The sequence below is a fragment of the Poecilia reticulata genome, unplaced genomic scaffold, assembly GCF_000633615.1.
Source record: "Poecilia reticulata strain Guanapo unplaced genomic scaffold, Guppy_female_1.0+MT scaffold_131, whole genome shotgun sequence".
Classification (NCBI taxonomy): Eukaryota; Metazoa; Chordata; class Actinopteri; order Cyprinodontiformes; family Poeciliidae; genus Poecilia; species Poecilia reticulata.
The window spans coordinates 280772-295037 of NW_007615014.1; the positions used below are offsets into that span (position 1 = coordinate 280772).

The 14266-nt window shown below is 43.5% G+C and overlaps 2 protein-coding genes across 2 annotated transcripts; both read right to left on the reverse strand.

Moving 5' to 3' along the window:
* Positions 1–819: 819 nt before the first annotated feature.
* Positions 820–9490, reverse strand: trappc14 (trafficking protein particle complex subunit 14). The gene is made up of 13 exons (XM_008401775.2): positions 8937–9490; positions 7034–7356; positions 6596–6691; positions 6346–6475; positions 5552–5638; positions 5240–5360; positions 4987–5134; positions 4715–4797; positions 3856–4007; positions 3349–3485; positions 2635–2713; positions 1581–1695; positions 820–1486 (listed from the first exon to the last, which is right to left on the reverse strand). Exons 1-13 carry the CDS (start codon positions 9124–9126, stop codon positions 1330–1332), a joined length of 1818 nt encoding a protein of 605 aa, XP_008399997.1. The 5' UTR covers positions 9127–9490; the 3' UTR covers positions 820–1329.
* Positions 9491–10962: 1472 nt separating this feature from the next.
* LOC103459924 (olfactory receptor 1571-like) lies at positions 10963–11952 on the reverse strand. Its single transcript, XM_008401862.1, has one exon. It carries the CDS (start codon positions 11950–11952, stop codon positions 10963–10965), a length of 990 nt encoding a protein of 329 aa, XP_008400084.1.
* Positions 11953–14266: the final 2314 nt, after the last annotated feature.

Here is a 14266-nt window from a genome sequence, read left to right on the forward strand (position 1 = left end):
CTCTGCAGTTACTCACCTGTCTAGCCTGCAGATGTCGTCAGGTGTTCAACCGATCAGAATCAGCCTGTTATTGTCTGCTCTGAACCAGGAAATTTTCTCCTTGACTTGATCTTGTTGGTTTTTGACGTAAATATGTGGAAAACATCGGGAACTTTTAGTCATCAACGGCTCCTCAGAATCCAACATGGCGGCTGTTGCTACGGGACGAGCAGCGAAGAAAAGCTGTGGTTATAAAATCACCTTCATACCTTCAGGCTCCGCCGTGGTGCTGCAGTTCTGATGTTGAACGGTAGGGGGCAGAACAATCAGCGTCTCTGCAGTTAGACTGTTTTGATCCTTTGTTTCTTATTAAACCAACACATGAACTCTTTTCTTATCTTTGGCACAAAACTTGTTCTTACAAGAATAAAGACAGAATATTACCAGAAAAAAGTCGTAAAATTACGATAACACTTTTTTTATACTTTTATATACGTTTTTGTCATTTTATCTTTACAACTTTATTCTCATATTTTGTCTTTATTCTCGTAATTTAAAAATCATGGCTCTTAAATGCTTTGTTGTGTGTCTGACCAATATTTCCATTGTTTTTGCCTCGTGTTGCTAACAGTTAGCATGCTAGCTGTCTCTGGTTAAGCATGTTTCTCCGTTCAGCATCATGTCTGGATGAAGCCACCATGTTTGTTTCAGCTGCTCCAACCCGTTGAGTCAAGCTGCAGTACCTGCACCGACCACGAGGTGGCGTAAGAGCAGCTGCCTGAGCTGGTGCTCTGATTGGTCGACTGGTGGTCATCAGATAAAGATGAGACAGAACCTGCAGACTTTTAAACATCAGCCTGTATTGTAGAATAACAGCAGGAACTCATCAGTGTCTGGACTGGACCGACCTGGACCGGACCGGGTCTTTACATTCAGTAACTTGGAGAGGAAGGACAGCAGTGCTGATTGTAAACAGATGAAGCCGCCTGAACCATTAAATACTCCAGAAACAATGAGGTAACACTTTAAGAAGCGACTCCGGTTCAGAGCGGGAAATAAAATATAACAGCAGGAAGACGTCTGCAGCTTGGTACTGATCCGAGGGAAACGGGCCCGGTTCCGGTTCCCAGAACCCCCCTGCCTGTTGGGTTTCCCTCCAAATCAGCAGCAACCTGAGCAGAACCTCCATAATACTCTGTAACGTTCAGGAAATGTTCTGGACCTGTAATGCTGCAAACACTTTAAAACAATAAATATCCGTAAGTCTCTGAGTGGAGGGAATGTTTCCACCATCAGCGCTTCCACTCCTCAGTAGCTTCACATCTGGTGGTTCTGGTCCAGCTGAGCTGCCTAGCTGACTGGGTCCAGCACCAGAACCTTACACTCCCGCTTAGCGATCTTATCCACGGACAGCAGCGTCTTGTCCTGCGGCGGCAGGTAGAGCGGCCGGCCGACCGGGGAGCCGACCGGCGGCGTGATTGCCCGCCGCTCCATGGCGCTGCCCGTCCTGCACACACACACACACACACACACACACACACCGGGTTAGAGGGATTACCATGCAGGCCATCCACCTGGTTTTACACCTGGACATGTTTCACCTCATGATGTGCGATCGGGACGGCTGCTGGTGGGAGAAGGACTGCGATCGGCCCAGACTGGCCTGGTGCCGGTCCAGAAGGTCCCGCACAGCGGGGCTGGACGGGCTGTTTTTACCTGGGGACCAGAGAATGGTAAATGGTATTAGTAAACAATAATACACTCAAAGCATTTTACACTAGATCCACAGATCTTCACAGATCAGTGGGTCACCTGCCTTGCCCAGAGGCAGATCAACATATGACGACTGGTCATCTTGTGACCTTCCAATTACAAGATGAGTACTCTGCCCACTGAGCCACAGTCGCCCCAAATGACCGTCGGTCTCAGAGTGGTTGCCATGGAGACGAAGGAGACAGTTTCAGAGCTTCTCTGGATGCTTCATCATCTATAGAAACAAAAGTTCTGTGGCATCAACAGAACTTTGAAACTGTTTTTGGGCTTCGGCTCCACTACCTGTTGTTTCTGGTTAATTTGTAGATTCAGAGCCGCAGCCTGGAACCGAGGCGCTAACTGCAGCTGCATTTCCATTATTAATGTACACAAAACTTTACTGATATTCCACTAATGTTGAAAAAACACAACTTCACAATGGTGGTGTTTCCATTAAATAAGGAATTAAATAAAAATTACACGTTAATAAGTTTGTACGCGATATGTCATTTAAGAATATGCTGCGCTATGATCCTCCAAATACTTCCGGTCTTCTTCTTCGTGGGTGGCACCATTTTCAAAAAGTCAAATAGCACAACTACATGGTCAATGGAAACGCAGCTGATGGGAACTACAAACCAACCACTTCTCCCTTCTTTCTCCTACTACTCTCCAATTTGCGTCATTTGCTGTTATTTCAAGTGTTAACTTTTGGTTTTCTCAGTTTTTCCTGGTTGTTCTGTTTAGCCGATCAATTCATATTTTTTGAAAACTCATTTTGAAAACAATTATATTTAGATCCACATATGGAAGTGAAACAGATCGGATTTGGGTCGCATTCGCCTGCTGCTATGTTAGAACCAGAACCAGAACCTGCAGCTGGATGGAGGAAGCGGTTCTTACGTGAGAGCGGCCGGGCGTCAGGCGGCGGATTGGAGACCGAAGCGGTGAACTGAAGCTTCAGCTTCATGTGCTGACTCAGCTGGAACAGAAGGAAACATCAGAGACGACATAAAGCTGATAACTTTAACTGGAAACATTTAATTAACAGAAAAAAAGTTAATTTGTTTTATGAAAGAAAACCTGGAGACAAGACAAGTTAATGCATAGAGAACGTTTCATTTTATTGAAGAGCTAAACTAAAACAAAGTGTAGACATTCTGGGCCAAGAACTACAGATTTTATAAACTAAAAAGATAAAATTTCAGATGTTTTGGACATAATGTCTCACTTTCTTCTACTACTCTGTTTTACATTATTTTACTGTTATTTCTACTTTACAGTCAGTTATTCTCTCTATAGAAGCTACACCTGGTCTGGCCTTCTGATTGGCTGATTCCACTGTCGCCCTCTGGTGGTCAGGAGGAGTGACGCTGCAGGTCAACAACTGGATTCTCTGTTGGGTTTCCTTAGATGGAAGCTTTTTTAAACTCATCTGAATAATAAACTGAGTTTAAAGATCTGAATGATAATAAGGATCAACTGGAATGGATGTCTGACTGGATTGAAGAGAGTTTTTGTTTTGCAAAGCGCCTCTGGACGACACCAGTGGTGATAATATCGAACTGATTGTATCTGTGGCTGTAGTGGTGGCGGCGGCGGCGTTGGTCCACCCACCTCGTACAGTCCTGGTTTCAGGATCTGGAAGGACACGCTGAAGGACAGAGTGCTTCCTCTGCGGCAGTGGCCCAGGTTGCTGAGCGGTGTGTGACACACCACGGCGGCCAGCGCCGCGTCCTCGCCCCGACCACGACCTGGACACATCCAGAGCCAGGTCAGAACAGAACCATCTCCAGCAGAGAAAACAGATCAGATTTACAGATAAAAGAGATTTTTCATCTTAATATTTAAATCTTTGTTCAGTTTTGGATTAATTTCTCTGTCTGTGTTGTTCTGTCAGCTAACGGCTTTTCAGAGTCTCTAAACTCCAGTTAATGGTTAATCGATTACTGAATTAGCTGATTGTTATTTCAATAATTGATTAACCTGATTAATCGTCTCAGACTTTTCCAGATGTTTTCTCTGGATAAAAATATTTTATGACTTCTATTGATTCTGATCCGATGAGCAGGAGAAACCGGCTGTCTACAGGAAGGTAGAGAACCAGCACCGGTCCGAACCGACCTTCAGGGGTCCAGACGAGCCGGACGGCCAGGAAGTCCTGCAGGTTGTTGATCAGTACGTATTTGACCTTGAAGCGCTCTTTGACCTTGACGGAGCTGGGGCAGCTGGCAGTCATGACGAACTGTGGCCGGTCCAGACGGATGCTGGGCAGCCTGCAGGAGAGGCGGGGAGAACGGGGTTACAGCTCCGGTACCAGGCCTGGTTCTGGTCCAAAACCCAACCCGGCAGAACCAGAACCACTCAGAAAGACAAAAACAGGATGAAGAAACTAGGCAGAGGTAAAAACTGTAAAGAAGAAAATGAAATCGTTTTCTGAGTTTCAGAGGTTTCAGTTCTGCTGTTTGAACAGCGATTGGGTCAGAGCAGCACCTGGTGGCCACTCGCAGAACTGCAGGTGGCCTCTCAGTAAGTCAGTATAAAATAAAACATAATTCTGGTTAAGAGGAAGGAAAAAAAATTAAATATTAGATCAGATCAGTAAAAAGGATTTTAAATATCTGATTTAGTCGACAGAATCTGGTTTGGACCGAGGAGAAAAACATCTGGACCGGGTCCTGCTGACAGGTTACAGATGATCAGATATGGAACTGTGTGGATCAGTTCAGGAGGGAGATGACAGAATTCACAGCAACCCGGACCAGAACCTCAACAGAACCTCGGGCTGGTCTCCATGCTGCGCCGCACTGATGCAGTAATTCATGCCAAAGGAGCCCAGACCAACTATCCTCTTTAAAAACATCATGACGTGTTTTCATCAGCAGAGATCCAGAAACGTCATAACATCAAACATCACTCATCAGGTCTATCGCTGCGTTTCCATTAACCGTATAAACTGGAACTATAACCTCTCTGGGTTTACCTGTAGTGGGTGTAGATGCAGTTGGTGAACGGCATCTTGGGAGTAGACCACTGCAGAACCGCCACCAAAGGAACCTCGAAACCCTGAAAACACAGAAGTACCCGGGACTGAACGTCTCATCCTGATGATGGAGGCCAGAATCTGTTGCCATGGAGACAGGCCTCCGCATCAGCAGCTGAGTTTGTTCTGGTGCGATTCTTTGTCAGGATGAGAGGAAACATCTCAAAGTTTCTCAGACGTTGATCATCAGTAACTTTGGGCTGATTACTGACCTCGTTAGAGTCGTCCTGCGGAACGTCGTTCAGGTGAAGCTGGAACAGGAAGTCGTGCTCCTCCAGGGCGCCGAGCAGGCTGGGAAGGCGGCAGGCCCTGCTGTCCATGCGGCAGAAAGACGCCATGCCAACCTCACCGGACTGATGGCTGCAAGAGAGGACAGGAGTCAGAGCTGCTGCTGACCCTGATGCTGACTCTTGACCCTGCAGCTGACCCTTGACCCGGATGCTGACGCTGGACCCCGTTACATACCAAACATTGTCCACCAGCAGCACAGAGCCGTCCGGCATCATGGGAAGGTACGAGGCGTTCAGGTTGGGCAGAATCCGGGCATCCCGGATGCTCAGCTCCTCCTGGGAAGATTCGTTCAGGACTGAGAGGAAACCAGTTAGAAACCAGTTAGAAACCAGTTAGGAACCAGTCAGGACAGATGGAGAACATATTTTGAGATGCATTCTAGGCCATTCAGTTTCGAGTGTTACAATGAAGCACATCGATGTCTGGCTTGGAGTCTTACAGAACAGGAAACAGCCCAGGGTGTGAATGCTTTGGGTTCAGTCAAACCTTTCAGGACTGCAAGATGTTTCCCAGAAACGGTCATCTGCTTGCAGCGGACGGTGGGAGGCGGCAGGACGGTCAGCGTGGTGCTCACTGCGGACGGAACCGAACAGAACCATCATTATTCTGCTGGTTCTTTCACCTCATCTGGGTTAGAAACACTGCCCCCTGTGGCTGAAGCTGGTACTGCATCGAGAAATATTGTATGCAAAAAGGGCAGTAGAAAATTTTTACGTATAGCACAACGACAGGAAATACTTTATGGACTAACTGTTGAGCCTTAAGCCTGACATCCTGCAGCTTTAGTATTAGCTTCCACTAAAGACCATGTTGGTGTAGCGCTTTAACGTTAGCTTCTACCAAGTCCTGTGTTGGTGCAGCCTATATTGTTAGCACAACTAATGTTTATGATTAGTTCTTTAGGGTTAGCTCAGTCAGCTTAGCTGGCGGTGAAAAGCACTGACCCCTCTTCCTGTCTCTAAATGGCTGCGGATGGTTCTGGGTCATCAGAACAGTTCTGATGAAACTTTACATTGAAGCTGGAACCTTCAGACCGTTTATACCAATTAGAGAATCGGAACCACAGCAGGAAAAGTGATCTTCTCGGCTCTGGTTCTCGCTGATTAACATGAAACCTTCAAACTGCTGACACTTTCATCAGAACCAAAACTGGAGCGGATCCAGACTTTATCCCAGAACTCCTCACCAGAGAGGACAGACGGGTTTTTATCACAGCGGTTGGCGCTAGAGGGGGTTTACAAGTTGCGACAAGTGCAGCAGAACACAGGTGTGTGTCGTACCCTGAGCCTTGAAGGTGTTCAGGTCGTGTCTGAAGGTGTGTGTGGGTTCTCGCTGCTGCAGGACGCTCAGGTATCCCAGCTCCTGCACCTCTGCCTTCTCTGCTTCCTTCTTCCACACCGTCACCATGACCTGCAGCAGAACGTCTACATCAGTCCAACACACAACACACAAAGCTGATTCTCACCAAACACAGAACAAACGAGACAAAGGCCGGAACAGGAAACTCCACCTGCAGGTGGAGCTGCTCACCTTGACCTTCAGGGTGTTGACTGGAAGTTTGTCCAGAGAGACGGTGAGAGGGAAGATCACTTCGTCCGTCAGAACTACCGGTTCATCCAGAGGGGACTGAGGAGGAGAAGTTCAGAGCCGATGAAGATGGTGCATTAAAACCTGAACCAACCAAACCCTTTGAGCAACCTGCTGCCCTCCCCGCCTGTGGGGTTCATTGCACCAAGAAACGCAGAAGCAAAACAACACTGAGCGCAACTTCCTTCTTCACAAAATGGAGGTGCCACAATGGCTCGTGGCTAAAAACCACGAGCCATTTCTCCTGCTTGCACTAAAGTATTAGCTTTGTTTGTATTTACCCAGAATGCCCTGCACTGGGCTTCTCTGTGTGAAAGGAAACTATAAAGAAGTGGATGATGGATCAGGACTTTTCCACATGTGTTGTAAACATTCCTGCACCTGAAGCGGAGCCCTGCGGAACTCCCTGGTGGCCGTCCCAGACGAGTTGTGGATGAGGAGCGGTTTGCAGTCCCTGAAGCTCCGACAGCGGGAGTCCACCCTGCTGCCCAGCGCTGCGATGGCCGCCTCCGCCGCTGCCATGTAGTCGTCCTCGCCGTCCTCGTCGCCGCTGCTCTGGTAGTCCTGGTGGTGGTTGCCACGGTGACGGCTGTTCTCACCCGGACTCACGCTGGCCACGGCGCACAGAGAGCCGGCCAGCTCCCGCCACGCTCGGCTGCTGGGAGATTCTGTGCCGAAACCGGCCGCTGTGACGTCAGCGCCCCCTGCAAGGAGAGGAACGTCATGAGCTTCATCACATCGTCCAGAGGAGTGTTTTAATTGGCTGGGAAAGTTTAAGCTAGAGCCAGGACTTAATGCGTTGCATTAATTACATTGATTTAAATGTTATTAGACATGAAACTATTGATCTTTGAGAGGCTGAACTAAGCCTAAGCCTGATTTATAGACCAGTAACACATTTTATTGGTCTATAAATCGTCCCAGAAGTTATTGTGATATAATATTGTTGTTTTGAGACCATTTTCAAGTAATGGTCATTCTCAAATATCGATAAAGTTTAATTTCTAATGAACATTTAACAGTGGAACTGGAAGACATCTTAAATATTCCAAATAAATAAAAACACAAGAAACAACAAAATATTAATTATGACGAATCTGTAAACAAAATTATCCTTCAAACAAAGGATGTAGTTGAGACCAAAGCAGCAGACTGAAGAGTTTAGTTTTTGGTAGGAAGAGGAAAACAACAGATCGCACAAATAGAAATGATTGAATTTGTTTTAATTTATCCATTAATTAATTGGTTATTGCGACAGGCCTAGCCATTACCGTTCAGACTGCAGACACTTTGAAAACTATTGGATTCGATTAAGTTCCACAGATAGGATTTTACTGAGCCATTCAGATTGCTGTGAGAATGCGGGATACTATGTGAGATACGGGTCCCATGTGGAATATGGGCCCTATGTGCGATACGGGCCCAATGTGTGATACGGGCCCCATGTGGAATATGGGCTCTATGTGGGATACGGAACCCCATGTGGGATACGGGCCCCATGTGTGATACGGGCCTGATGTGTGATACGGGCCCTATGTAGCTGGAAAACACAATACTGCCCCTTTAAAATAATAATGAAAGAAAACCAGCAGACAGGTGAGCTCTACAGATACTCTGAAGCCTCTCCATGCACCAAGAGAAGCAGATCCTGAAAGATCATCACAAACAGCATCTGCTGGACAAACAGAGACGCCACGTCTGTCCAGGACAGAGACGTCCAGCATCGTCTCAGGAAGTCCAGAACCAGAACCCAGAGAGAAATTAGCTTTACTGAATCAAAAACTAATGTTTATGGCTCTGATGTCATATTTTCGTTTTCTGACACTGGATTCTGGGTCAGAATAACCAGAACTATCAGAATCAGACAGCTGAAATTAATTAGTTTCACTTTCTGATTCAGTTTTTCTGAAATCAACTGGTAATGTTTAGTAAGACTGTAGTTTCTGGAGACTCTGCTGCAGGCTCCGCTCAGCTCAGACCCAGTTCGGGCTCTGGTTCCGGTTTTGATGAATGACAGCGCTTTAAGACTGCGGTGTGTTTGTGTTTCAATGACCAGACGAACACGGAAATGATGCTTCCTCCATGTTGTTCTGCCTGGTCCTGCAGCAACAGCCCCAGGGAGGTTCGGTCCGGGGACAGAACCGGTCCAGCGCTGAATATTAACCCCAAAACCAGGAAGACCGAGGCGTCCGAACGACGCAGAGACCCAGGAGAACTAGGTCTAATCCGGACCGGGTCCTCCGGCTCTCCGCCCCCCGCCGTTCCCCCCTGCCGCCCGCCTTACCGGGGGCCTCGCTCGGTGTCGCCGCGGCGTCCCGGCAGCGTAGCACCAGCAGGAAGCGGACCGTCTCGCCCAGGTRGAGGTGGCTCCGGCGGGGCAGACTGCGGTACCGGGCCGGGTCCGACAGGTCCGTGATGGGCACCGCCGGGAAATACATGAAGTACTCGCACTGCGACTCCATCATCTGCACCATGGCGACGACCGGAGGAGGCTGAGCGGACCAGGACCAGGAGTCAACGGACCCCTACCAGAACAATCAAACACGACGACTTCCTGGTTCTTTCAAAACAAGAGCTCAGTCAGCGGATGGAAAACTCAACTGCGCCCCACAGTGGCGATTTCAACAAATTACAACTGCCTGTAAAAACAGGCAGGCAGTAAAAACAGGCTAAAAGTAATCCACTGTATTAGAGGAGAAAAAGTTTTTACTCCCTTATAGATTTTTACATTTTCTGATTTCTAGTTCTGGATATAATAAGCATAACAAAATGTAAAATATAACATAACAAAAATTGTTTTTGTGCAAATTGGATTTTCACATCAGAATGAAGCTGAGATACCAGAAATAATTTTTTAGATATATTTTTCTTATTGGATTGGAATCTATGTTGTTGTTTTTTAATATTTTTTCACATATCTCAACATTTCATAGAAGAAAATATATCCATCTGCTTTTTTTGTCATTTTAAATTCAAAATAGTAGAAGTAAAATAAAATTGTGGTTTGTTTGAAAAAATAGTAAAACATGTCCTACAGTTGATATTTTTCAAAAAACATATAATTTGTCTTTTTTCTACAGATTATCTAAATTACAACTCTAAAGTTTTTCGTTGCTGGACTCGGCTACAACTTACATGAAGATAGAAACCGGTACAACAAAAGATTAACTAAAAAGGGCACTAAATGTTATTTGCCACTAAATGTTATTTCTCTTTTGACTGTAAATGTTTTAATTGAGGAGTGTTTTACTATTTTCTTTATGATGGTCCAGAACTTTATTTGTTTTTGTTGTGGATGTTTTGTTTTGTGCTTCTGTGAGTCTTGAATTCTCTTCTAAATGAAATTATTAATATCAATATTCCTGGTGAAACAAATGTTAACTGTCAGACTTCGTTTATTTGATCATACTAGTTAATATGTGACAATGTTGTAGGGATACGCATTTGTGATCTTCAGTATTTGAGTTGTTCAGCTTCATTTTTTAAATTTTTATATGAAACATTTTATCTTATGAAGACCGAAAATAACAGACAAATTTAAGAGCTCGTGGTGTTTTAATTAACAAGAACTCTTGTGTTTATTTCTTATAAAGGACTATTCAAATTACATTTTATTTTGCAATAATGAAGCCATAGCATGTAAATTGTTAGTCTGCATGTATTTCAAGTTAGAATCAACTACAGCAAACAATGAGAAACCATTCCTGGTGACTGTGTCATACATACTTGTATTGCACAATGATTTAGATTTAATGTGGTCGAAATCCAGCCAATCAAACTTCAACATAAGAGTTACATAACATCAAATCCATTGCTATGTATAGAGTGAAATTACACCAATGTGGAAAGATGTTGTATTATATTTACTTTTAGAGGTACCCCATGAATGCAGAGAAAGCTGTGGTTTATCAGTGTATTAACTATATTCTGCCACACCCGGACCTTTAAGACATTCCTCATCTTGATGTGGTCCAAAATGAAAATGAGTTTGGCTCCTCTGATTTAGATGATCAGCCATAACATGGAGTCCAATTACATAATATTTAACGGATGTCTTGACCCCTTCTGTAGTGCGACTGTGTTACCCAGCAGCAGGTAATCAACATATCCCTTAATCTGATCACTGGGTTAAAAAAAAAACTGCTATAGAAATAAAACTTTTTAGTCTTTCAGCTGTTAATAATTATTCTGTTCAGTATACAGTAAGGAACAAACACATCACAGGTGAAAAACAAATTATGTGCTTCATTTACAAAATTTGTTTTACCCAAGTTAAATGAATTTCAGAATAAAACCAGAAATAACAACCATCAAGTAACATGTACTCTTTGTTTTTTCTTATTCGTAATTACAGGGAATGAAACTGAGCCTCTCCACTGGCAGCTGAGATTGAGTATGAGGATCGGCCTGATTGTTTTGTCTCTCAGACCGTAAATGAGGCAGTTTAGACATTTAGGAAGAATACTTATAGAAACATAAAGAAAAATCTGGAGACGCACAGCAGGAACTCTGTCTAGATTTTTGGAGATGGCTGTAATGAATGAATTGTGTATTGTTGACGACACTGTGAGGCCCATTTGCAGCAGATGCAGCAGCAGAGTCCTTTTGGCTTTGCTGGCTGATTCTTTGTCTGTGGCAGCAGAACGAGCTGCTACAATGATGCCAGTGTAGCAGAAAATGACCGTTACACCCCCGAGCACAAACAGGAAGTAGGTCGATACCTTGTCGTAAAGGTCAGATGCTGGATCAGTAGACATACTCTCACTTCCACAAAAGTCTGTCATCTGCATGTGCTGCTGTTCTTCTGATAAAAACTTGAACATTATAATTGTTTGAATCATAACATTTAGTGAAGTGATAGTCCAAACCACCCAAATAACCAACGTGGTGTTTCTGGTGGTGACGATGGCATTGTGTCTGAGAGGATAGCACACAGCTATGTATCTCTCTAAACACATAATCACCAGAGTTAATGAAGAGATTCTATGAGAAAGAGAATAAAAAGCTCCCACAGTGGCACAAACTGGATACAACAGTGATACTCTACAGATAGACAGAAGAAACAGCGACTGACTCTTTGCCATCTGCAGTGTGTCTGCAAGCAGAAGGTTAAACAGAAGAACGTAGCGAGCCGTCTCTCGAAACACGTCTTTACTTCTGAGGGTGTATAAAGTGGTTAGATTAATGAAGAGAAACACAGAGCAGGGCAGTGTTGTCACAACAGAAAACAATACTATCCCCAGGAGCCCCTCACGCTGCAGCTCAACAGTGTTGTTTCTTTGAGTTTGATTAGTGAGCATTTTCACCAATATTTAAAAAAATATGAAGTCAAATTCCYCCCAAAAATACAAAAATTAAACTAAAATCCAAAGATAAAACTATTGCTTTAACAACCACATCAACTCATAGGTTTTGGATTGTGAATCAAACTCCACCATCATACCTTCTGTCCAACCCGTCAACTCCAGAGCTGCACTATTTATGTCATCGTCAGAGATCTGCCTTTCAGAGATTTGTTGGGAAAAGGTTATGATGAAAATGTGGACGCGAAAGGCAGAACCTTTGAACTGACGGKCCGTTTTGGATGTGACAAAACATTTTCAGAAACCAAGCTGAAGGAGTAAAGTTTGCCTTCTTTTTGTAGCTTTTAGGAATTCAGTACCATTTTTAAAATGAAAGTATATAGTGACAAAGAACTWCTCTACGTCATATTMTCAAAGGAAAAACAGAATTTATTTTACGAACTAATACAAATTAATTAAAAATACAGAAGTGGAAGGAAAACTTATTTARCTGAGGTCCATCCAGGAGAATAATAAAAAAAATATCACCCAAGTTCATCTCAAATAGGCCCACTATAGGACTCCACCAACAAGGTTGTCCTGATATTAAACCACAGGTTTATTAAAGCTCCTCCACTCTTTGATTGACATGAWTGCAGACTAKAAATTTTATGTAGTTGGTTGTTAGTAGGTGTAAAATATACACCGTCTCCCCAGCTTTATTTTGTACAGCTTGTACAGACAACATTAGAGAACGGTTTCATTCAAATCTAAATAAATACTGTGATTGATAACAAACAACTTCTCATGATATATAAGCAAAGTAAATATTAAGTAAATGTTTATATAGTAATAAAGAGTGTGTTTTCCCAGTCATTACTTTTTAATGAATTAATTTAATTTTTATAATTTTTGATATTTTGTAAACATATATAACATATAACATGTTACATATTTCAAAGTCTTATATTTTAACTCTGTTCTTCACTATGTTTTTATTTCAGGCTCTTTTGTGTTTTATGTTTTTATATTCAAATGAGGTGCAGAATTTTCTTCAAAGCGGGTCTGGTGGTGCAAAGTTCTCATCTGTTTTGGTCAAACTAGTCCTTCAACCATAATGGCCGGTCATCCCAGATTGGTCCCATATCATTAACCAACCATTGTGTTGATTTGAATGGGTTGTGAGTAGCGTTTGATAAAACAAAGATATTTTGCATCGTTTTTGTTGTGGTTTGTCAGTTAAGTTGCTAAGCTACAATCGTAAGATGCACTGAAGTTCGCTGTCTCTCAGCTTGCTGCATTGACCAGACCTTGACCACAGAGAAGAGCCACCCACTCATTTGAATATAGGAATAGAAAATAGAGCCTGAAATAAAAATGTTATAAAATGAAACACAATTATTAAACGAACAATAAAAAAATACCWAAATAAATCCCAAGACAACTACATTTTAAAATAAATAAAACTGATTAATGAAATAAGCTCCCCTTTAAATCTCCTGTGGTTTTAGTGCGAYGCTCAAGAAGAGCGCGGCAGATGTCACAGTTGGCTAGCGGGGAAGTGAAGAGGTTTCCCATCAGACCATCAGTTCCCAAAACCACACACACGCACGCACGCACGCACACACACACGCACACACACACGCACACACACACACACACACACACACCCACACACACACACACAAATAATCCAAATCTAATATATCACAATAACTTTACATTGACTTGTATTGTGAAACATTACGGAGAAACCAACAGCAGCACTGTGCGCAACAGATTTATTTTACGTTCTGAATTATCTCAGTCGAAATTAATGACAGAATACTCAGATTCCCACTGAGATTTTCACTCATTCATCTGTGAATCTATTCTGATTTTTTTTGTAGTTCAAATTAAATTAAATCTGTTGCTTTACAAGTACTTTGATTTTATTTCTAGCTTGGGCATCAGAAATTAAAGCTGAGCCTCTCCACTGACAGGTGAGATTCAATATAAGAACAGGTCTGATTGTTTGGTCTCTGAGGCCGTATATGAGGGAGCTCAGGCATTTGGGAAGGACAATAMCACAAACATAAAGGATAATCTGCATGTTCACAGATTGGACCCTGTCTAGATTATTTGAGATAACAATGAGCAGTGAGTTGTGTATTGTTGAGRACAGTGTGAGGCCCAGCTGCAGCAGATGCAGCAGCAGAGTCCTTCGCGCCTTGTTGGCTGAAGCTTTGTCTGTGGAGGCAGAACGAGCTGCTACAACGATACCAGTATAGGAGAAAACAACGGTTATACCACCTAGTACACACAGAAAATAGGTGAACACTTTGTTAAAAAT